We start from the raw sequence: 25782 nt of genomic DNA on the forward strand, positions 1-25782 counted from the left end.
TCTCCATGGAATCAAGATTTGAACTTATCAACAAAAATGAAAATAGTAAGGAATGAGTCTATGCAGTCTTGATGCTTATTTTTCTCTAGACTCTCTAATCATTGTTTCCCAAAGATTGTTGCTTATAGCTCTGGTTGAAAACAATGAGCTTTTTAAATAGTTTTGTATTTTCTTGGGGCTTCCCAGGTGGTGCAGTGGTTAAGAATCTGCCTGTCAATGCAGGACGTGGTTTTGTGAGTTGGGAAGATCCCCTTGAGAAGGAAATGGCAATCCATGTTAGTATTCTTGGTTGAAAAATCCTATGGACAGAGGAGCCTGGTGGGCTACATTCCAAGGGGTTGCAAAGAGTCAGACATGATTGAGCGACTGAACACACACACATACACACACACGTGCGTATTTTTAATAATAGAAAAATATGAATAACACAATCCTCAATTTGCAGATATTGTTTTGAACAAAGCTAGGTTTGAAAGTGATGTTAATTGAATGGTTAGATTCAGTTCAGTTCAGTTCAGTTCAGTCGCTCAGTTGTCTCCGACTCTTTGCGACCCCATGAATCACAGCAGGCCAGGCCTCCCTGTCCATCACCAACTCCCAGAGTTCACTCAAACTCATGTGCATCGAGTTGGTGATACCATCCAGCCATCTCATCCTCTGTCGTCCCCTTCTCCTGCCCCCACTCCCTCCCAGCATCAGAGTCTTTTCCAGTGAGTCAACTCTTCGCATGAGGTGGCCAAAGTATTGGAGTTTCAGCCTCAGCATCAGTCCTTCCAATGAACACCCAGGACTGGTCTCTTTTAGGATGGACTGGTTGGATCTCCTTGCAGTCCAAGGGACACTCAAGAGTCTTCTCCAACACCACAGTTCAAAAGCATCAATTCTTTGGCACTCAACTTTCTTCACAGTCCAACTCTCACATCCATACATGACCACTGGAAAAACCATAGCCTTGACTAGATGGACCTTTGTTGGCAAAGTTATATCTCTGCTTTTTAATATGCTGTCTAGGTTGGTCATAACTTTCCTTCCAAGGAGTAAGCATCTTTTAATTTCATGGCTGCAATCACCATCTGCAGTGATTTTGGAGCCCCCAAAAATAAAGTCTGACACTGTTTCCACTGTTTCCCCATCTATTTGCCATGAAGTGAAGGGACCAGATGCCATGATCTTAGTTTTCTGAATGTTGAGCTTTAAGCCAACTTTTTCACTCTCCTCTTTCACTTTCATCAAGAGGCTTTTAGTTCCTCTTCACTTTCTGCCATAAGGGTGGTATCATCTGCATATCTGAGGTTATTGATATTTCTCCTGGCAGTCTTAACATGGCAAAAATTGCAATATTGGTATGCAAATGACTGGTTTGGAAAATCAGGTCTATCAACAGGGCAACAAGCACTGGTTTGAAGAAGAGAAAATCTGGATTCAAGATCTGAGTGGAGCTATATGTGTTCATTCAATTCTTCACATAGTCACTAGTTTAAAAGTTTAATGTTCATTAGCACTAGATGCTGTAGTTGTTGTTTAGTTGCTCAGTCGTGTCTGACTCTTTTGTGACCCCATGGACTGTAGCCTGCCAGGCTCCTCCATCCATGGGATTTTCCAGGCAAGAATATTGGAATCAGTTACCATTTTTTTCTTCAGGGGATATTCCCATCCCAAGAATTGAACCCGGGTCTCCTGCATTAGCAGATGGATTCTTCACTGCTGAGCCATCTGGGAAGCCCAGATGCTGTAAAGTATCCACATATTTGAAATTGACCGTAAGGCTGTGGGGGATGAGTCAGTTTACCATACACCTCTGCTTCCTCAGATGAGAGACTGAGATAAAGTTAATTCTGCTTCTCTAATATTGTATAAAATAACATTGAGGAATTTATCAAGTAACACTTTTAGCAGTTGGTTGCCCATATTTAAGAGTCAGCCTTTGATGCTTTGGTTGTGTCTGACAGTCCATTCCTTAGCTCCATGCCTGCCATAAGATCTGAAAGCTTTCCTGGGCTAGTTATCTTTGAGCCACTCCATTTGAGCTTTTATGATTTGGGGTTTCTGTGATTCTCTACACATGAATCTACCATTATCAATCATTTAATAGCTGAGTACCTATTCTACTTAATTTTTATAAAATCAAGACTAATCATCAGGCTCTTGGAGCATAAAAGGGATTCAGTTTAATAAGACAAAATGATTCTTTGAAGGGCAGAGGAGTCAGGGTGGCAAGGAAATTAACATTTTATAAAAGAAAGCATGTGAGTTGGTAGCAAGGCTCTAAAATGCTAGGCTGCTGATAGGTTTTCTTACTTTAGATACACAGACATAATCCTTATAGTTTTCTGTTTCCCTGGAAATCATTTACACTAAATAATCCACTTGGGAGAGTTCCTCTGTCAGACTGTGTAAGGAACTGGGATTCTACACAATTTACAAGCTTACTAGTTAGCCCGCTTTGATTTCGTGAATGCTGGGAGAAGATGCAAGATGTCTATGTCCAAGTCCAAGGACTCTGTTCCTCATGGCTCACAGCACGTGAGCTTCATGCTCATTTGCTTCCTCTTCCCATCCTCCCCCCAGCACCCCCCATCAGACTGGCACGTGCACACACAGAGGGCTGTTATGTGGGAGGAGTGCTTAGCTCACAGAAGTCCTTGCTTTTAAGGCAAGTGGAAGCAAGCTCACTCTCCATTCTTTATGAAGAGTAGAAGGCATGACCTTGTCCCTTAGAGTTGTTCTCTGCAACCACACCTTCTGAAATGGCCTGGGTAATAGCCAGGCAGGGCCGTGTGCTCTTGGCAGACCATCAAGAATTGGCGGTGACACTCAGGCCCCATGGCAGACTGCCTCAAACCTCTAACCTCTTTAGTGCATGACAAATTCCTAATTTCCTTCCTCCTTCTTTATACAGTTATTTCGAGGGAAACAAATGGGACAGATAGGACCAAATGTCTCATAAGGCGATGGTGGGATGCTATCAGTCAAAAAGGAAGCAAACTACACTAGCGGGCATTGAAGAAACATGAATAGACGTCAATGGCATAGTCATAGTAAACACATTTTTAAATACATCATTATATTTTGTGTCTCCCCCCACCCTTTCTTTTTTGCTATGTCATCAAACTTTGCAACAATCAGAAGGCAAAACAAGCCTGTCTGTAGTTTGTTTTGAAAACAAATGGTTAAAATTATTAATTGCCAGGGTAATTAGTAACACTTATTACAGCAAAAGCAGATCAAGGGTTCCTCAACTTGAAGCAGAGATTCGGCCAGCCCCCTTTCTTCTTCTTCTCTAATGAGGGAAGAAAACAAGAGAATGTCTTGCTTACTAAGGGACAGGTGCTTTGCCTGTCCTGCTCGGATATGGCCTTAAAGCTGTAGAAGAAATAACTCCTCAAGTTATCGAAAGAGCTGAATAACTCGACAGAACCCCAAAATTCCTTGCTACTCATCCTTGATGGTAGAATTGTGAGTTCTGGAATCTGAAGTAGGTTTTTTGTATGTACTACATGAAGCAAGGTTATGAGAAAATAGGACGTAATTTTCATTTGGGGAGAAAATTGATACGCCCTTCAAAGGCATCCTGGAGTTCTTTCTTCTCACAGGAGTTTCTTCAGAGGCAAGTGCTATGGATCTTTCTGTTTCAGGGCGTTCATTTCGCTTAGGGCATTGTTTCTCTCACATAAAGAGTTTTATCTCAAAATAAGTTTTCATATGTTTTCTAACAAGCATCACTGGCCACAATCCAACTCAGCATTTTAACATTTCTGGCACATGTCTCTGCAGTTTAGTTTTGGATTTTATGTAAAAGGTACATAATCTACTGTTAATGTCACCTCAGCAAAATGTCATCAACCCTTAAAAGCCACTGGCTTGGCCATGCTCTAAGTGACCACCTGCAGACGTGGGAATTCAAGTGCTTGGTGGCCTGCGGGTACTAAGAGTATCTGAACAGAAAGCCTCCTATACCTGATTCCTTAAATTCCTTGAGGAAGAACCAGCTGATTTTCTTAATTCACGTAACCCAGCTGCCAGCACAGTGCCTCATACATGTCTGTAAATGTTGGTTGAATGACCCTTCTGTTCTGGGTCCTTCCTTTTTCTATCTCATGAAAAGCAGATGTGTCTGTGCTTCGATAGAGGATGACACGGTATTTCCACAGTGTCTTTTCACTTCAGAGCTCACATGACTTTCTACCAAATTACCTCACTGCCTCTTAGCACATCCCAGTGGGAAGGGAAAAAAGCCAGTCATTTTCTTTACGGTCCGAGTCGTGGCCCTTCACACTTACAGAACATTAGGCACATACAAACCATCACCTAGAACGACAACTGGGGTCACCTCATCATAACTGACGTCTCTGGCAGCTGTTGGGGGATCAGAATACCCTGAAAGGCAACATGACCAACGTTTGGAGCCATAGAGAGGGAAATGCGAGAGACTTGGTGCCATTTATTCTCTTTAAGATGGTACACTGGTGACCTCTAGTGGCAAAATTGATTCAAGATAAGTTTCTATTTCACCACGAAAAATGTTAATTTCAATCCTCCAGTTCTCCTTTCATTTAGTAGCATTTTCTACTTGTAGGATCACCTTATATGTGCACAATGATTTATGTGTAGCTGTTCATATCCAAACATTATTTTTTCATTTCATAAACTCAACTTTTGAGCTGGAAAGAGTTCTCAGAAGAATTTGCCTGTTTTATTTCATTATCTGTGGAAAATGAAACCTAGAAAAATAAAATGACTTGCCTGAAGTCTCCCCTCAGGGGTGGATCTAAAAGTCTACTGAGCCTTAGATTCAAAGGACTGCAGCCCAGCTTACATCCTCCCGCAGCAGCCTCAGGGGTTTTCAAGGGCAAACTGCCCATCCAACCCCCTGCACCCTGAATCTCTAAGTCACAAAATAGTGAACAAACAAAATGACTGTTGCCTTACAACGTTAAGTTTTGGGATATGTTGTTGTACAGCAATAATAATCAAAACAAAGAATTTATTTAGGAAGTTTCTGAGTCTATAAAAAATACTGAATGAAAGGTACAAAATAATGAACACTTGTCAAGCATGAATTAATCTTCTATTAAACATCAGCTATAAAAAAAATCAAAGAGCTCTCAGAGTAAATGAATACGTATTCTAATTGACAGAAATAAGTTCTCCTTCCTCCATTAGACTGCACATTTTAAAGATATGTACATTTTAAAACCATGAGCCCAAAAGAAGACATATGTGTTCTGTACCCTATAAAAATAAATAAGTCAATCTCAATCAAAAAAGTATACTTTGAACTCCTAATGTGTTGGTCACTTAGAATATAGGAGTCTCTCAAAGAGCTTATAATCTAGTTGTAAGACACATCAAACCAATATTAGTTGGTTTCAAAATATCCACTCTAAATACTTGCTAATTAGTAAAAGAAGGAGGAAGACACTGCTGTAAGCAAGGGATCAAAGTGAACCTCACTAGTAAAGGGATAAATAGAGAGTATGTGCCACCTGGCGCAGTGAACAAAACACAGTATCACTTCCAGTATTGCCAAGTGTGTCAATGTGGAGGACCCTTTTACAAAATAACTGCCCTGTAATCTTTCAATGCATCAGGGTTACAAAAGTCGAGTAAAGACTGAGGACTTGTTCCAGGCTGAAGGAGGCTAAAGCGACATGACATCTAAATGCAATGTATGATTCTAACTGGAGGCTTGTACTGTCATAAATATAATCAAGACAACTGGCAAGACTTAAATGCACTTTGAAGATGAGGTGGTAGTAATGTACGAATGTCATTTCCCTGACTTTGTTGGTTGTACTGTGATTATGAAGGAGAGAGGCCTTGAGGGTCCTTGTTTGTGGGAAATGCATACTCATGTATGCATTAGTATCCAGGGAGGATGGGGCATTAGATTGGCAGCTTACTCTCAGATAGTTCGGGAGAAAGGATCCTTCTTCATGGATTTTCAAATTTTGGTCCTTGAGATTATTTCATAATAAAAGTAAAACTTAAATAAAATATGACTGTGCTGAAGGGTGGGCTTCCCTGGTGGTTCAATGGTAAAGAATCCACCTCCAAATGCAGGAGATGTGGGTTTAATTCCTGGATCAGGAAGATTCCCCTGAAGAAGGAAATGGCAACCCACTCCAGTATTCTTGCCTGGGAAATCCCATGGACAGAGGAGCCTGGTAGAAGTCCATGGGGTTGCAAAATAGTCAGACACAACTGAGCAACTAAACAACAAGTGCAGAAGGGTAGCATTTACAATTTAGGTCTTATCTCCCCTGCTCCCCACCCTCTGTGCCTACCATGTCCTATAGCCAAATCTACCACTTGCTACATTTTATTTTACTAAGGCAATTGACTGCATGCATCATTAAAAAGGCAGAAGGCAGTAGTGATATTTTGCTAGGTGCTCTTAATCCTAGAATCTGAGCAAACTCCAGGAGATAGTGAAGGACAAGGGAAGCCTGGCGTGCTGCAGCCCATGGGGCCACAAAGAGTCGGACGCAACTGAGCAACTAAACAGCGACAATCCGAGCACTGGTGCTTTCACATACTTCTCAAAATCAGCACTCCTGTTAGGATTTGTGTTTTACTTCCATATATCAGAAAACCTTTTAATATTATCATTAAGAAAAAAATATTGCATAAATAGAACATGAAAATGTAATGCTCATAATCTCTTCACACTACTAAAGACATTTTCCCGAGTTTCTCTTCCATCCCAGTCCATATACATAAATTACTTTCACATAGTTATGATCACAACTTGGGTGCGATTTTATACTCTCTCTTGTCTGAGCATACTCCAGTATTGTTAGCGAGCCTCAGGGGTGCTTTTTGCCCTCTGATGCTATGATTACATTTTGAAAGACTGACCTCATAACATAACTAAGGGGCCATATTTCATTGCCCAGCACCTGAGCACCTTACTGTTTCCACCTTGTCAGTATAATGCAGTTATGCTATCTGGTAATCTGTGTCCTGATGCGTTGTCATTTAATGAAGGCTTTGAAGTCACCCGGACCTGGACTGCTCGCCCAATTCTGTTTCATATTAAGTTGGCCAAAACAGTTGGTTCAATTTCCCCATAAGATGGCACAGAAGAACCCGAATGAACCTTTTGGCCAACCCAACACAAATTCCTAAACCTTTCTGAGTCCAAGTTTTCAGACTGAAAAAACAGATGTCATACTATCTAATAATATAATATCCATTAATATAATAATATCTTACGCTATTTGTGAGGATGAAATAAGACAGTGAATGTGAAATTCTCAGCACAGTGCCTGGAATGTGTTAAGGTCTTGATAAATTTTATTATCATTTATCGAAGGATACATGACAAAATGTGGGCCTACTCCAAATACTTAATTTTGTGACTCTCCTGGTTTACTTGTGATGGATGGTGGGTTATTTTTTAGATGACATCACATATCCAAAAGTTCACTAGGATTTCTAAAGAAACCAACTGATTTTCTTAGTTTCTCCAGACTTGAGAACCTATGGGAAAACTAAAGCGACAATTGACTGATGATCTTTCTCCAATGTCTGCTTTCGTTTTTCTGCATAGTACCCCTAAAAAAAAGTTTTTTAAAAGCCCTTAAAAATCTAATCACTGGAGCATGACAGAAGTATTGCACACAGTTTGCTTTCTACAGATAACTAGTTCACTGTGAATTTGCCTAATTTCTTTTATGTCAAATGATTACATACTATGGAAAAAGGATAATGTCTCAACTTACAAAATGAACCAATAAAAGAGTTACTGCTTTCTTAGCAGAAAAAATTCTACAAAATATATTCTTTGGGAAGTTCCTTGAAATATAGGTAATTGTGTATTTGATGATCACTAAGTATTTCACAGAAAGGCACTGGCTGAGAAATTCAGTCTGCCTGAATTATAACTGCCAACTGTTCAGTTGCTCAAATTATACATCAACTATGTTTTATTTAACATAAACATAGAAATTCTGTTCTTACAGTATTTTAAAGGAGAAGGACTAGGAGTCCACTGTACATTGAGGAACACTGTCCTGGCACAAACCTCAGGTCATTTAAAATACTAAAATTTAAAAAGATAAGGAACATTGTTGAAAAAAATCTCCTAAATACTTCTATGAACAAATCTTTCTGAATAGTTATCATAACCTTGGAAAAACCCACTAACCTTGCCACCAGCAATGCAAATGAAGGCTCAATAGTCACACAGATCGGCAAGTATGAGTTGTCTTTTGTCTGTTGGGAAAAGGGAGTGAAGATTCTCAGAATGGATAAGAAAGGACGAATGTCTTAAAATGCAAGCTTTTTCCAACAGTTTTTAGAGTGTCATGGTACCAGCAAGAAGAAAACCACGCATGTGCACAGCCAAAATCATTAAGCTGACAATGAAATGCGTGTGTGAAAAAACAGGGGAATGATGATTAAATGGGGATGCAAGCCAGTAAGGGCTAAAAAGAGGCTACTGTTGGCTGCGAGCATCCCTGGGAGGCTGGTGGACAGAAGACCCAGGTCGTTGTTACAGAAAGGCACCAAGGGAGGCTCTCTGTTCTCCTGGACCATTCATGTGGGCTGCCACTGAGTCCCTTCTGTTTCCAGTGTCAAGTCCAAGGATGAAAAAGAAGGCTGAAGCCTATCCATGAAAGCACAACATGTCTTTCTGAAACAGCGTTTCCAATAACTCTGATTCTGTGATTGGAGTACATACTGTTTCCTGTAGGGTCACTGAGAGCTTTGGGACCATTCAAAAATTCTATTCCAAGTGTCGATGAACACAGCTAAAGCTGGTCCCTCCAGTCTGCCCTGTTCTTTTAGAGTTAGCCTCCTTCTCTTTGCACTCCAGATTCTCTTTTCTGAGGGTCTCTCAGAGGAACTCCAAGGGCCTCTAAGGAAACCAGGCTCTGACCCTCAGATTCTGAACAGATCAGGCAGGCTGGGGGCCTGTGAGGGGAAGTGGTCCAAAGCTCATGCAGTCTAACTGGGGCCTTTGTGACATGAATGTCCACATAAGGAAAATAGCCACCTAGGCCCCCTTCTCAGCAGGAAAAAGACCTAGGGAAGGGCAGCATCTCTTTAACTCATGAGCTCAGGTAAATAAAGTTCATCCTTGATCTTTTGATTCTCATCTGGATTTTTCTCTAGGAAATAGAAATTAGCACAATTGTGAAGGATTTCATATAAAATTAACATTCTTTCCCCCATTTTTGTTGTTCATCTAATAAAGGGGCTTCCCTGGTGGCTCAGCAGTAAAGAATCCACCTACCAATGCAGAAGATTTGTGTTCGATCCCTGGGTCAGGAAGATCCCTGGAGAAGGGAATGGCAACCCACTCCAGTATTGTTGCCTGGAGAATTCCGTGGACAGAAGAGCCTGGCAGGCTACAGTCCATGGGGTCGCAAGAGTCAGACACAACTGAGTGACTAAATCACCACAATCTAATCTAAGAAAAAACACATTGCTGATGCAGGGCAGTTGATGGGTGGTTTTGTCTTTTAAAGTAAGAGTCAAAATACTATTGTGTTTTGATAAGAAAATTAGAGAATACTCTAGATTACTGAAAATATTTAGATACTGTCCTAATATTCCATTTCTTAAGCTAGTTTATTAAAACGAGGTTTTGCATTATGCTAGATTATTACAGTTAAGTAGATTTCCTCTGGTGGAAGATTTTTTTCACAGAAAGAGCACTTACAATTTCTAGCAATACATTAGTGATCCCAGAGTCATAGCATTCTCAGAAATTACTGAGAAGCAAAATTAATCTCCTTTTCCTTATTAAATCTCTTCTGCTGAGTCTCTAGGGCATTTTACTGGGCCAGAGAGGTATTTTTAATGTCACTATCTATATTATACTCAGCTTGCAGGAAATGAGACTTCACTCAGCCAATGTCATTATCTCTACTCATAAGGATCCCAAATGCCAATTAAGATTTGCTGAAACTTTCTGCCATCATTGGTACAATGAACACCCTCGTTCAAATCCACGAGAAACATTTCTACTGTACTAGAGACGATCTCTGTTGACATCTCTAAGGATGTCTGAATAATCTTTTAAGTTAATATTCATAGACAAATTGGTGGATGGTGTAAACTGAGGTGACGTGGGGAGCATATCCTGAGCAGCACAAGTGACCAACCCTCTCCTCATCCTTGTGTGCTTACGTAAGGATGCCTCCACTCTGAGATGCTCACCTGCACCAAATCCTCCCATGAGGTCCAATGTAACCCAGTCGAGCCATTACCAGCAGGACAGGGGACCTTGGAAAACTGCTGGCTGCAAACACTGGCTCCATTCACCATCAGAAAAAGGCCTGCTCCCTTGTCTCAGGCAAGACTCCTGCTGTGGCTCAGTGTGTCTCCCAGCTGCGTAGCCACGAGTCTGTTTCCTTCTTTAGCTTGCATTATAATGGAGGGTGAGATGAAAAGGAATACAGGCCCTTGATACCTTTTACTTGGAGTGCTAACTAATGCAGGGCCTCATGTCTGATCTGCTGTGTGGCTGAGGGGATGGCAGATGGCCTTCAGAAAGCTTTTCAAACCCACCCTCCTTTCAGCAGGGCATGAGGCAGGTATTGTTACATTTTCTGTACGGTGGTAGAAAGCAGCATCAAATAAAAGCACACAACAATTGTGCCACTTCTCCAGGAAGCTTATTACCACTTTACAATGAAGGCTAATTGGCTGATGCCAAAAGCAGACGCAGAAGCAGCTTTGAATATCATCCAGGAGAGTTTTAGCGAGCAGAGTCAGGAAGGAGGCTGAGCCATGAAAGAGGACGGCGTTGAGAAGAACATTGGCAGGGAAAAGGCGAGGGCCAGGATGAAGATGGAAAAGAGGAGCTGTCTTATTTGTATCAGAAAAGAATCGTGCTCTTGTTAAAAGAGTTTGTTCATCCGCACCTCCCCCTTCTACCACAAGCCTCTTTATCAGGAGGACGTCAACAGTCAGTCCCGGCTTATAGAGCAGTGTCCACAGGATGCTGCTGTTACCATGACAACCGATGTGAACAAATCTTGGCGCCTTTCAAGAAACTTGTGGGTGATCTCCTTGAAGTGGGCAAAGGAACTAAAACATACTGAACACTTACTGTAAGCCAGGCTGTTTCAGGAAACTTCTTTTATTATTTCATTTAATCTTCAGAACAATTCTGAGACATATTGTTAGGATCATTTCACAACTGATGAAACTGAGGCTCAGGGATGTTAAATAACTCGCTCAAAGTCCAACGGACTCAAACCCAGGCATTTCTGACTCCCAAGTTCAAGCCCTTTCTGCCACACTACTCTGAGCTGATTCTCCAAACAGCCAGGTCCTGTCTACTACCTGGTATGTGACGGTAGTGGTCAAAAAATGTTTTCTGAAAGCAGAACTAAACTGGCTTGGAAGTGGAGATAGGAAAGAAATGATTTAAGAAAGAAATGATTTAAGAAAGTTGACCCTAGGAGTTGATTCTTGATTAGGGGCCTTCATCTCAGTGTACACAGAAACTCAATCAAAATTATTTGGCAAAAATGTTTTGAGCATCTATTATGTACCAGACATTGGGTTAGGTGCCAGAAATACAGACAGTTTAAAACCCAGGTTCCATCTTTTAGCAGCTCACAGTCTCTTGGCAGAGGGTAGAGGGGCTCGTATACATACAAGCTCATATAATATGTATGAAAAAATGTAAGCTTGGAGTTTTCGGGAAGGAGAAAGGAAACCTAAAACAGTATAGGAAGGTCAAGGAAGGCTTCCTGGAGAAAGTGATGCCTGGGTGGGTTCTTAAAGAATAAAGAGGAATTAGCCAGGCAAGAAAGGGTGAGTGGTATTATTCCAGGCAAAGAGAGCAAAGTCCAGAGGCATGAAATAGACAACGTGTGCATAGGACATTAAGTGTTTCCTACTGAGCTGAAGCCACGCGGCAGGAAATGACACTGAAGAGATAGGCAGAGCCAGGAAGAGGGAGACTTTAAATGCCACGTTAAGTGTTTTGAACCTCATCCAGCAGGGGATGCGAGGCATCGATCGGTCTTTGCAGGGAGAGGGAGTGATATGGTCAGTGTGGAGGAGAGATTTGAAGGGATAAGAACTGAAAGAGGAAGAACAGTTGGGCAGTTGATGCTGTGGTTTATGTGGGAGATAATGGGGCCTAATCAGGGAAGTGGTGATAGGAGTAGAGAAGGCCAGATTGATTTGAGAAACATTTTCAAGGTCAAGTCAACAGGAATACGCAATTTGATTGGGTTGTGAGAAATAAGAATGGGACAATGGCTTGTGAATTTCTTGCTTAAGGAACCAGGTGGATGATGGGACCATTCATTAAAATTATGAATCAGAAGTGGGAACAGGTTAGGGGGTGCCCATGGGGTAAGTTGAGATCATTTGACAACTGGGACATAGCTAGGTATTTAGCAAGCAGTTGGATTATGAATCAGAAGCTCAAAAGAGAGAGAAATCATGAAGATTTGAGAAGTCTGAAAATAGATTCTTCTGCAGTCACTTCTGTCCTGAAGATATGTTTTGTTTGGACTTCCATGATATTGTTTTTAAAATCAGGATTAGGTGGAAAACATGGAAGAATCAGGAAGTTGCACATTCCCCCCCGCCCCACCCTGGCCGCAAAAAAAAGAATCTGTATTTTGGGTGTCTCTTGAAAATTCTGCTTTTTTTGCATTTCTGTTCTTTCATGACAGTCGGCAGCTAGAAGTAGGAAGAAGCGGGGCTCTCTGAGGAGGGCACATGCTCTGCAGAAGCCTCTCTCCTTACCTGGCTGGGCCCCTGGCTCAGGGCTCAGCATTGTTTGCTATCTCATCATCACTATCGCTGTTGCCTTTCTTACAGTAGAGTTAAGAGAAAAGTAAACTTTTCTTGTTCTCTTATCCTAGTTAAATGTAGAAAATTAAATCTAGTCTAAGAGGACTGTGTTTAAGAAAAAAGGTGTTGAGAAATGAATAATGTTCCCATATATTGGATGTGCAAACAGTGCATATCCTTGTTGAAAGAATTAAACTTGATATATCACTAGTGATATAAACCATGTTACTATTACTGTCTGCTGTATTTAAAAGATGTGTAATGACTTCCCATTTGTTTGTATCTCTTTTAATTTCTTTCATCACTGTTTCATAAATTTCAGGGTGTAAGTCTTTAATATTGTTAAAATGTCCATACCACCCAGTGCAATCTACATACTCAATGTAGTTTTTATCAAAATCTCAAAAGCACTTTTTACAGAAGTAGAAAAAACAATTCTAAAATTAATATGAGACCACAAAAGACCCCAAATAGCCCCAAAAATCTTGAGAGAAAAAAAGAACAAAGCTAGAAGTATCACACTTCCTGATTTCAGTGTAATAAAATATATATTACAAAGGCATAGAAATTAAAATAGTAAAAAAAAAAAATTACGGTATTGACATAAAGACATACACACCACCCTGTAGAATACAGAGTCCAGAAATACATCCATACATGTAGGTCAACTAATCGTCAACAGGGTGCCAAGAACATGCAAGAGGGAAAGAATAGTCTCTTTAATAACTAGTGTTAGGAAAACTGTACACACACAGAAAAATGAAGACCTTTATCTTACGCCATACACAAAAAACTCAAAGTGGATTAAAGACTTAAATGTAAGACCCAAAGCTATAAAACTCCTAGAAGAAACTGTAGAGGAAAAGCTCTGTGACACTGGTCTTGGCAATAATTTCACAGATATGACACCAAAAGCATAGGTGACGATGCAAAAATAGACAAGGAAGACTACATCAATGAAAGCGCCCCTTCACAATAAAGGAAACAATCACTGGAATGTAAAAGAAACCCGCAGAATGGGATGAAATATTTGCAAACGGTACAACTGGCCATTTAAAAGGCCAATTTGTACTAAAATAGGTAAGGAACTCCTCAATTACAAAAACATTGATAACCCAGTTAAAAATGGGCAAAAGAGTTCGATAGAGATTTCCTTAGAGAAGACATCAACATGGCCAACAGGTAAGTGAAAAGATGCTCAATATGGCTAATCATCAGTGAAATGCAAATCAAAATCATAATGAGATTTTACCCAGCACCTGTTATGATGGCGATCAAAATAAAAAGCCCCCAAAGACTACAAGTGTAGGTAAGAATATGGAGAAAGTAAAACCCTTTACACTACTGAAGGGAATGTAAAATGATGCAGCCGCTATGGAAAACAGTGTTGAGATTCCTCAGAAACTTAAAAATGGAACTACCATATGATCAATAATCCCACTTCTGGATGTTTACTCAAAATAATTGAAATGGGGATCTTGAAGAGATATTAGCACTCTCATATTCACTGCTGTACTAGTCACAGTAGCTTAGATGTGGAAACAGCCCAAACATCAATCAACAGATGACTGGATAAACAACTGTGATATATGTATACAATGGAATATTATTCAGCCTTAAAAAAGAAAGAAGTCCTGCAATATGTCACAATTGGATCAACCCGGTGGACATTATACTAGGTAAAATAAGCCAGTCACAGAAGGACAAATGCTGTATGCTTCCACTCATATGAGGTATCTAAAATAGACTCAGAAGCACAAAATAGAATGATGACTGCAGGGGCTGGGGCGAGGGGAAAGAGGCAATTGCTCGTCAACAGGTATAACATTTCAGGAATGTAAGACTATTCTAAAGATTTCATGAATAGCATTGTGTCTATGGTTAAGGACTTCCCTGGTGGCTCAGACGGTAAAGCATCTGTCTACAATGTGGGAGACCTGGGTTCGATCCCTGGGTCGGGAAGATCCTCTGGAGAAGGAAATGGCAACCCACTCCAGTATTATTGCCTGGAAAATCCCATGGACAGAGGAGCCTGGTAGGCTACAGTCCATGGGGTCGCAAAGAGTCAGACACGACTGAGCGACTTCACTTACTTACTTACTCACTTATTGTTAACTTAAAAATGTGTTAGGGAGGACGTCTCTGGCAGTCCAGTGGTTAAGAATCCACCTGCCAATGCAGGGGACACAGGTTCAGTTCCTCATCTGGGAATGATCCTACGTGCTGTAGGGCAACTAAGCCCAAGCGCTGCAACTACTGAAGCCCGGCACCGAGAGCCCGTGCTCTGCGACTGGAGAAGCCTACAGCTGGAGCGCAGCTCCTGCTCACTGCAGCTAGAGAAGGCCCACGCCCAGCAAAAACGGCCCAGCGCAGCCAAAAGCAAAGACAGCTTCTTAAAGGAGTATTTAAAAAACCTGTTAAGGAAGCAGATCTCATGGTAAATCTTATCATATTAAGAGTAAAAAGTTTAAAACCAAAAGGATACATAATGGAAAAACCTAACAAACTGAAATAAGTATAGAAATTTCAATAGTTTGTTTAGGAAACTGCATGAAATAATGATAGGCCATTGCCTCTTTCCTACAGATACACTGCTTGGCCCTAAAGGGGTTTATTTTGCAAGCTCTGTTTTAGGCTCACTGGTACATAGCATGGACAGTAAGAATGGAACAAGAGAGAGAAGAAAAGCAGGCCAATAGCAGCATCTTGGGGAAAGACTTAAATAGTACCACTTAGACCAGAGAGTCCCAAACTACCTTGGATCACCGTGCCCTTCATTTTAAGTAATTTTTTCAGTACTCCAAGGCCAAGAGAGAGACCAAACAGTTCGACAAATTAAGTATTCACGTCCAAACACCTTAATAAGCGTTTGTGTCCTTAAAACTTAGTAATCATTTGGAAAAAAAAAAATACTGCATCTAAGCTGAAAGACATTTCAGTTTCTTTCAAATTTCATTCTTCAGTAACAACTTACCTAATGGGATGTGTGGGCCTTCTGGGCACTTCACAACTTCTCCAGCCTGCTCAGACTGACACCCTTATTACCTGTTCTACATTGATTTTTACACAGAACTTGCTTTTTAGCTCACCAACAGCAGGAAACTCAGCATGGAAAGAGATGTTACTGAAAGAAATGCAGTTCAGTCTAAAGTGAAATTGTGAACAAGCTGCATTTGTTTCATAATAATTTGTCTTCCTGTTTTTATTTATCAAGGACCAAGAACCTCTTATTAACAATAGTGAACCAGTATCCACACATCAAATTGATACACTTATCTCCAAAAGCCAGAGAACATGAGGTTTCAGTTCTTTCCTGCTACAAGCACAGGAGCAACTTCCATTTTCCATGTTGGAATGCTGAAACAGCAGTATTAGAGCTAGTGCCTCAAGTCCACGGCTGGTTCCCACGCTGGACCACCCCTGAAGGCCCCTGATGCCCTGAGATTCTGTGACGCCTCCAACCAGGAATGAGGAGGCTTTGAGTCGGATCCTGGAGCCCTCAAAGCCCTCCCTCCGCTGCCACCTCTCACACTAACAGGGGGTATCCTGCTTACTCCGTCCCGGTTTATCAGTTTATTCTGAGTCTACGCCCCTGGCCTCAGACTCAGTTAGCAAGCAACTTCGATGAAGACCCTCTCCGTTGGCAGCCATGGATTGGATACCTGAGTTCAAATCCCCGCCCTCGTCTCTTTCCGTCCAGCCGGGAAGTGTGAGGGTGGCAGAGGCTGAGACGCAGACGGCAGAGTTGAGGTCGTACCCTAGGTTGGATAAAAGACCTTGGTTTCACAAAGACTCCTCTGCCTTGCTGACCGTTGCTTCCAGGCCCAGCCCACGTTACAGGCGAGAAAGAATCTTGTCCCGGGGTGGGGGGCGCATCCGGAGCAAGCCAGCAGTCTGTAGGAGCTGCACCCGCCCATGGCATATAGGACTCCCCAGGCGCATGCCCAGTGCTCATCGTGACTTCTAGAAGCTAAGGAGCAAGTTTGCCTGGTCTTTGTTCCCTTCGCTACCTTCTCCAGCCCTGTCATTTTTCTAAAACGCCCTGATGGGAGCATGCGAAGGCCAGCGGTATCCCTCTTCTTCAACAAACCCCGGACCTTGTACTTTTCCTCCCGTCGTAAAGGCTGAAAACGCTCCTCTTTGATTTTTCAAAGCCCTCAGCATGTTTATGCGGTGCCAGGAGGGGAAGCTGGCTGGCAGTTCGTGCTAATTGTCTGGCCACACTTTAGAAAGAGGCTTTTTGAATCTGAGCATTTAGGGAGAAAGTGGAGAAGCGTGGCTGTATGAAAGAGCAATTGATGTTAAATATTCATGCTCTGCTCTCGGTTAATCAAAATCAGTAACCCCCATTGCTTAGCTGAGTCTTGCTGGCTTCTATTAATAACTATGATTTTGCTGAGGGAAATTGGATACAAAACAGTGCCACTAACACACATGCACACACGCAATGCGTGGGTGCTTAGAGGTGTGAAGCCTTTCCAGTTAACATTGTGCAAGGCGCAGGAGATGCGGGTTCAGCCCTGAATGTGGAAGACCCCGGAGGAGGAAACAGCAACCCACTCCAGCATTTCTTGCCTGTAAAATTCCATGGACAGAGGAACCTGGCCAGTTACAGTTCATGGGGTCAAAAAGAGTCGGACAGGACTGAGCGACTGAGCACGCCCTCCCAAGTCAGACAGTGCCTGTTTCCTCCCCAATGTTGAATGAGCTGTATTTATCCCTTCCATCAGCATATTAGAAACACTGCTCCCTTCTGTTTCCTTCTTTCACGTGAAATTCAGCAAACTTTGTCCTTGCTTAAAAACCAGACATGTTCTGTGACAGATTTTAAAGCAAATTGCAGACTATCCTAATTCATTTACCAGAAATGATGAAATTTCACAGAAGAGAGAAGAAATGGACTATAATTGAACAAATTCGGGTAACAATATCATAAGTTGCTTTAGTAACAACTTTAAGATCATGTTTCCTGAGCCTCCAGGAAATAAACATTTTATATTTTTATTTGTTGATTGATTTTTTAAAGTACATGTAATTCAACCACAGGAGCTTTTAAAATAATCACTGAATTTTAAAGGAAAAGAAAAATAGCTCTTAAACATTTTTTTTGGTTTTATTTTTGTAGCTATATTTTTCTACAATGACTGTTTTACCATCATAATAAAAACAATAACAATTATTGTTTTACAAAGCTACTGAGCATTTGCTGAATTTTATGTTTCAGAAGTCATCAGTTTCTTCCTTACCTGTGTCATCTGCAAGAGAAATGTTGGTGAAGGCACGGTCCTCCTCTTCCTCTTCCTCTTTGCTGGACGCATCCATCTTGTTCACTTTCAGGCCTGTTAGTGACAAGTATGAGCGCAGGGGACAATGGCCGTTCCCTTACGTGATCACCCTGGTTAAATCATTAATACATGAGCGTCCACGCAGGTGCTATCTGATACTTGTAAGAGCCACCCTCTTCCTGTTTGCCGCCTGAGGAGTTCTTACTGAGTGTTGCAGACCTAACCGGAAATAGTGAGAGGTTAGATCTGCAGGTTAAAGAGTTACAACCCTTTACTTGAAGCTGTTGAACTGGCATTCCTGCTGTATTCTGGCTGGGTGCCAAATCCAGTGTCAGTGTCCTTAGACTGAATTGCCTGAGAACATTGCCCCAGAAGCCCTGCAGTGAGGTTGGGGAGGGGGAAATGTATTTTTTGTGATCAATACCTCTTTTAGACACCTACATAAACTTCTTATGGATTTGGGTCAGTCACCTACTGGCATGACTTGGTTACAGAGCCTCAATTTCCTGTCCTTTATCAGGGTGTCTTATGTAAGGATTAAACGTAAATAAAAAGCACTTGATATGTGTCAACTATAATGACCCTAAACGATATGCGGGGGACTAAGATTCTATACATATTAAGCTCATCAGTGCCCTTTCATATTACTGTATATGTACCTCACTCCATGAAAGCTCGTTAAAATGTCAGGATCTCCTGTCTCTATTTCTGGAGGGGCCGAAGGAAAGAGATGTTGGCCTTCCCAGCCCTGAAGCCTAGGGCCCTTTGCTAGAGGAGGAAGCCTTTTTTTAATAGCTACTTTTCTTTGTCTCTTAGTCCCCATTCATTTATATAGACATACCCAAAATGATTTTAGAATTTTACATCATCACTCTTTGAAGGGTGGAAATCGGACAAACTGATGAAGAATTTCAAGCAGATATTAAAACTGAATTACTGCAGGCCACATTTTTCCCTAAGTGCTTTGATACATGGGATTTTTAAAATTCATCTGAGTTCATTGCTGCTTTATCAAGCAAAATAGATGTAAGCTGTTGGAAATCCTGAATATTAAAAGTTAAATTCACTAGAATAGAATTCCCCCTAATTTTCCAATTCTATCCTACATATATTTGTGACTGCCTATTTGATACACCTGGAGGACTTTGGAGGGCTCAAAGAAATAATTATTGCTGTTAATAAGCTTAATAAAAAGCTCAAAAGCAAGAGTCCTTGAGGTTTAGAGAAGGTAAAGATCTTGAAAGGCTTAGAGAAGATGACATTGGAGATGCATGACTGGTGACAAGTGTCATCCAAAAGGCAAAAATGGCCAGATGGTGAGTGCTTTCTTGGTGAAGGGGCATGGGCAAAGGCTCAGAAATGCAGAAGCACAAGGCACATTTGGAAACTAGAGTGGAAGATACAAGCAGCTACGAGGTAGATCTAACCAGTCAATCCTAAAGGAAATCAACCCTGAATATTCATTACAAGGACTGTCGCTAGGCTCCAATACTTTGGCCACCCGATGTGAAGAGCTGACTCACTGGAAAAGCCCCTGATGCTGAGAAAGATTGAAGGAGAAGGGGGAGACAGAGGATGAGATAGTTAGAAAGCATCACTGACTCAATGAACATGAATTTGAGCAAATTCTGGGAGATAGTGGAGGACAGAGGAGCCTGGTGTGCTACAGCCCATGGGGTTGCAAAGAGCCAGACACGACTTAAGTGACTGAACAACCACAAGGGGTAGGAGATGAGGCAGCATATCGGTTAAGTTCAGAGCTAAGAGAGCTTGAATGCCAGACTGTGTTAGTCCAAGTCCTCTAAGAATCTGACACTAAGGTGAGATTTAAAGGGAAGGAAACAGGAAAGGCTGCAAGAGCCATCAGACCATGATGCAGAACTGACCCAGAGTGAAGACAAAGCAGAATAGGAAGTCTAGCTTGTCCTTCAGAGTAAGGAAATTTCAACAAGGTTGTCAAAGAGTACTTGAGCCAAAGTTGACCATAAGAGGAGTCCTTTGCCTCCCAGGAATGGACTCCCTTAGCATTTCTACAGGCACCTAGTTACTGGCTAGGAGCAGCTGATGGGAAGTGAGACCTTATGCAAATACGGTGTTGGATTTCAGAGACTGCAGCTGGAGCCCTTCCTCAGTTACACCAAAGTTGAAGGTCTACAAGGCATATGCTAATGGCCACAATATAAGCTGCTTTTTCAAGCAACTGTATACAGAATCATGGAAGCATAGAAATACCTCTTTTGCCTGATCCATCCTCTGTCAGTCCTAGAAATAGTAGCACACACTGAAGTGGTTACTATGTGCTAGACAACAATCCCATGAAGTAGGCACTAGTATTATTCGTGCCTATTTTAAAGGTGAGTGAGCTGAGGCATGGACAGATTAAGTAAAATAATAAGCAACTAAGTAAGGATAGGATTGTAATCCAGGCCCTCTGGATCTGGGGTCTGTGCTCTTAATCACTATTATCCTTATTCCTGGCAAAGAATTTAGAAACCAAAGGGTGTGTTTGGTTTAACTTGTGTATTTGGGTTTTATTTTTATAACTTGTAGCCAATTGTACTTTTTGTTAGGATTAGTTTAGGCACTTGTTTTTGTTGTGATTATTGTTTTTGTTTGCTTGTTTTTGCCTTCTTTCTGGTTATTTCAGTGACATTTCTCATGAAGTGTCTCTTAGTGGACAGAGGAGTGACCGAGATAAAAGCTCAAGTCAGTCAGCTTTGCTACCATTCCCATAGTCTTTGGGCAAAGTTATGATGGGAAAGATATTCACCTTTAACTAGAGTGGAGAATTATCTGTGGCAAATATTTACTCCTGTGTTTTCTTCTACTAATTTTATTGTTTTAGTTCTTAAGTTTAGGTTGTTGATTCATTTTGACTTAATTTTTGTACATAGAGTGAGGTAGGGATGCAGCTTCATTCTTTTGCACTTGGATATCCAGTTGTCCCAACAGTATTTGTTGAAGAGAATATTCTTTTCTTTATTGAATGGTCTTGGTATCCTTGTCAAAAATCAATTGGCCATAATGTTTGGGTTTAATTTCTGGGATCTCAGATTTATTCCATTGGTACTTATGCCAGTACCACACTGTTTTGATTACTGTAGCTTTGTGATAAGTCTTGAAATCAGGAAGTATGAGTACTATGCCTTGTTCTTCTTTAAATAATGTTTGGACTATTTGGGTCCCTTGCAGTTCCATATGAATTTGAAGATTGTATGAATTTGGCAATGAATTCTTAGATTTGACACAAAAAGTATGAACAACAAAAAATAAATAAGTTGGATCTCATAAAAAGTTAAAATATCTGTCTAATTAAAAACATTATCAAAACTGAAAAAGCAGCCTATAGGATGGAAGAAAATATTTGCAAATTGCATAGCTGATAAAGATTTAATGTCCAGAGTATATAAAGAACTGTTAACAACTCAACCAAAGAGACAAACAACCCAGTTTTTAAAATGGGCAAAGAGCATGAACAGACATTTCTCCAAAAAGACATGCAGATGGTCAATAAGCACATGAGAAGATATTCAATATCACTGGTCATTAGAAGATGCAAATCAAAACCACAGTGAGATATCACTTCATACCCCCTAGTATAGCATTAATAAAAACAACAACAAAAATGGAAAGTAAGTATTGGGAAGGATATGAAGGGATAAGTATCTTTGTACATTGCTGGTGGGACTGTACAATGATGCAGTCACCATGATAAACATTTTGGCAGTTCCTCCAAAAGCTGAATGTAGAGTTACCATATGACCCAGCAATTCCACTCCTAGGTATTTATCTATGAGAAATTAAAGCATTTATCCACACAGAAACTTATATTATAAATATTCATAGCAGCATCCCAAATGCCCATCAATGGATGAATGGAAAAATAGATTGTGATATATGAATACAATGGGATTTTGTTCAATAATAAACAGAAACACATGATACAACATAGATGGACCTTGAAAATATTATGTTAAGTAAAAGAAGCTAAGCAGAAAAAGTCACATATTATATGATCCCTTTGATATCATATAACCACAATAGGCAAGTTTACAGAGGCGTAAAACAGGGCATAAAGGAAGGAGGGAATGTGGAGTGATTACCCAATGTGTGTGGGATGTTCTGGGTGATGAAAAAGTTTGAAACTAGAGAGAGATGGTGGCTGGTCACATTGGGAATGCACTGAATGTCCCTGATTTGTATTCTTTATTATGCTTCATCGCTTGTCATGTCAATTTCCCTTCATTTTTTAAAAAGATTAAGAAAATCCAATCAGGAAAAAAAAAAAGATCTTTGGTTTGCCTGTCTCTCCATGATTGGACTTCCCTAAAGTTCAGATGGTAAAGAATCTGCCTGCAATGTGGGAGATCTGGGTTTGATCCCTGGATTGGGAAGATCCCCTGGAGTAGGGCATGGCAACCCACTTCAGGATTCTTGCCTAGACAGAGGAGTCTGGGGGCTACATTCTATGGTGTCGCAAAGAGTCAGACATGACTGAGCAACTAACACTTTTTCTCCATAATAAGAATGAATGAATTGAATTATTTCCTTAAATCATAGATACTCTACAATTTCAAATTCAACATAAGGCTAGTCTACCACATATCACAAAATTAATAAAGCTAGGATGTACCTTGTATCCTCTCTACCATGTCTCATACAATTAATAAGGCTAGGAAGGAGGTTAAGGTAAGGATGCAGAACTTTGTTAAAATACAATCTTCCCTAAAACAGGATTCAAAGCATAAACATTAAGGTCAAAATAGTTATATAACAAATCATTTTCACTCATTTTAAACTGGGGTGTGTGGGATATAATTGTGTGTGTATGTGTAGGTATGTGCATGTCTGCATGTTAATGGGTGTTGGGGTAACAGAGTTGAAGAAAATCTAAACTTAAAAGAATTAGTAAACTAACCAGGATTTCACACTCTTTGTTATGATCTCAAGATTCAACATCAATAATGAAGCACATTGGAAGCTAGTGTTTATTGTAGGCTTTCTCAGAGCTTTTTCTAAGCAGTGACTCAGGACACATCTCTAAGGGCTCTGAGTACCAATTATGACATCTGGAGTATATGTAATCAGGAGGTTCCCGGAGAGAAACCGGCATCTCTGAAGGAGGTGCTAAGCATTCCTCTGCTGTATAAAAGGTTTTCTTTCTTTAGGAGTAATTTCACGAGACTATTTGGATATTTTTGACAAATTAGTGCAAATTGGATTAATTCAACCCATCAGCTACAAAGGGGGCTAATGTGATGGCAGAACTTTATTTTCAGGGTATGTAGCTAATAATAATAGCTATTATTTGTTGAGTGATTATGCTTGTCACTATTCTAAGTGTTTACCTGTAACCAGCCTCATTATTGTTTACAACAACCCTATCAGAAAATGGACACACTTGGATGAGATAGTTTGCCCAAGACTCACAACCAGGAAGTGGCAGAGCAAATTCATATCAAGGCAGTAAAGGTCTAAAACCCACATTCCAACCACCCTGGTGCATGACTTCTGTAGTCACAGGTATTAAAGTACACAATCTGATTAATATTGGATTTGTATTTCTATGCATTGATTTTAAAGATAAAGATCAAATACTAAAATATGTAAGAAAGGAAATAGCAAACTTTAGATTTATACTCTTCTCTAGGCAAGAAGACAAAGTGGTTTGAGGAAGCTTTCCAAACAGCTGAGGAAAGAAGAGGAGCAAAAGACAAGGGAGAAAGGGAAAGATATGCCCAACTGAATGCAAAGTTTCAGAGAAGAGCAAGGAGAGAAGAAAATCTTCTTAAGTGAACAATGCAAAGAAATAGAGGAAAACAATCGAATGGGAAAGACTAGAGATCTCTTCCAGAATATTGGAGATCTCAAGAGAAAATTTTATGCAAGGATGGGCACAATAAAGGACAGAAATGGTAAGGAGCTACCAGAAGCAAAAGAGATTAAGAAGAGGTGGTAAGAATACACCAAACTAAACAAGAAAAGTCTTAATGACCTGAATAACCATGATGATGTGGTTACTCATCTAGAACCAGAAATCCTGGAATGTAAAGTCAAGTGGGCCTTAGGAAGCATTATTACAAACAAAGCTAGTAGAGGTGATGACATTCCAGCTGAGCTACTTAGATCCTAGAAAAAAAAAAAAATGATGCTGTTACAGTGCTGCACTCAATATGTCAGCAAATTTGGAAAACACAGCAGTGGCCACAGGACTGGAAAAGGTCAGTTTTCATCCCAATCACAAAGAAAGGCAATGCCAAAGAATATTCAAATTACCATACAATTGTGCTCATTTCACATGCTAACAAGGATATACTCAAAATCCTTCAAGCTAGGCTTCAATAGTACATGAACTGAGGACTTCCAGATGTACAAGCTGGGTTTCAAAGAGGCAGACTAACCAGAGATCAAATTGCCAACATTCGTTGGATCATGGAGAAACCAAGGGAGTCCAGAAAAAACATCTACCTCAGATTCATTGTCTACACTAAAGCCTTTGACTGTGTGGACCACAACAAACTGCGGAAAATTCTTTAAGAGATGGGAATACCAGATCACCTTACCTGCCTCCTGAGAAACCTGTATGGGGGTCAGGAAGCAGCAGTTGGAACTGGACAAGGAACAACTGACTGGTTCCAAATTGAGAAAGAAGTACATCAAGGCTGTATACTGTCACCCTGCTTATTTAACTTATATGCAGAGTTCAGTTCAGTTCAGTTGCTCAGTTGTGTCCAACTCTTTGCAACCCCATGAATTACAGCATGCCAGGCCTCCCTGTCCATCACCAACTCCCATATTTCACCCAAACTCATGTCCATCAAGGTATATCATACTGGATGAATTACAAGCTGGAATCAAGATTGTCGGGAGAAATATCAGTAACTTCAGATATGCAGATGATCCTACCCTTATGGCAGAAAGTGAAGAGGAACTAAAAAGCCTCTTGATGAAAGTGAAAGAGACAAGTGAAAAAGCTGGCTTGAAACTCAACATTCAAAAAAGTAAGATCATGGAAGCAGTCCTAAGATAGCAGAGGAATAGGACAGGGAGAACACTTTCTCCCCAACAAATTCATCGAAAGAACATTTGAACGCTGAGCAAATTCCACAAAACAACTTCTGAATGCTGGCAGAGAACATAAGGCACCCAGAAAGGCAGCCCATTGTCTTCAAAAGGAGGTAGGACAGATATAAAAGATAAAAAGAGAGACAAAAGAGGTAGGGATGGAGATCCATCCTGGGAAGGGAGTCTTAAAAAAGAGACGTTTTCAAACACCAGAAAACACTCTCTCTGGCGGGTCTGTGGAGAGCCTTGGAATCTCAGAGGGCAAAATAACTGGGAGGATAAATAAATAAATAATGAAAACCTACAGATTATGGGCCTAACAGCAACTCCCAGTGGAGCAGCATCCCCCACTAGCAAGCAGGGGCTGGACAGGGAGGTGCGGGCTGCATTGCTTAGGATAAGGACCAGGCCTAAATGCCCTGAGGGCAATCTGAGGGAACTAGCTTGAGATAGCAACCCAGACTGTGGGATACCTATCCCTGGAAAAGCCCTAACTAAGACACCACCAGGCCCGCCCACAGAACAAAGGACTGAGCAGAACTAGCCGGCTGAGGACTGGCCCATCCACTGCCGGAGATAGGCAAGCAAGGGCAGCCAGAGCTGAAGGGGGCAGTCACTGCACCAGAGCTGAAAGGGGCAATCGCGGCCCCAGAGA

The 25782-nt window shown here is 40.9% G+C and overlaps 1 protein-coding gene across 3 annotated transcripts in view; it reads right to left on the reverse strand.

Moving 5' to 3' along the window:
* The window catches only part of SCOC (short coiled-coil protein), a 38205-nt gene extending 20052 nt beyond the window's left edge, over nt 1-18153 (reverse strand). For 2 of the 3 annotated variants that reach the window (XM_042234328.1, XM_042234327.1), the window contains exons 1-2: nt 18024-18153; nt 16440-16535 (exon numbers count right to left, since the gene is read on the reverse strand). In XM_042234328.1, coding sequence (XP_042090262.1) covers nt 16440-16535; nt 18024-18099 — 172 coding nt within the window. In that variant the 5' untranslated portion in view covers nt 18100-18153. The remainder of the gene's footprint in view (nt 1-16439; nt 16536-18023) is intronic. The other variant, XM_027956261.2, reaches the window with a different exon arrangement.
* Between the last annotated feature and the right edge of the window lie 7629 nt (nt 18154-25782).

The sequence above is a fragment of the Ovis aries genome, chromosome 17 (genome assembly GCF_016772045.2).
Source record: "Ovis aries strain OAR_USU_Benz2616 breed Rambouillet chromosome 17, ARS-UI_Ramb_v3.0, whole genome shotgun sequence".
Lineage (NCBI taxonomy): Eukaryota > Metazoa > Chordata > Mammalia > Artiodactyla > Bovidae > Ovis > Ovis aries.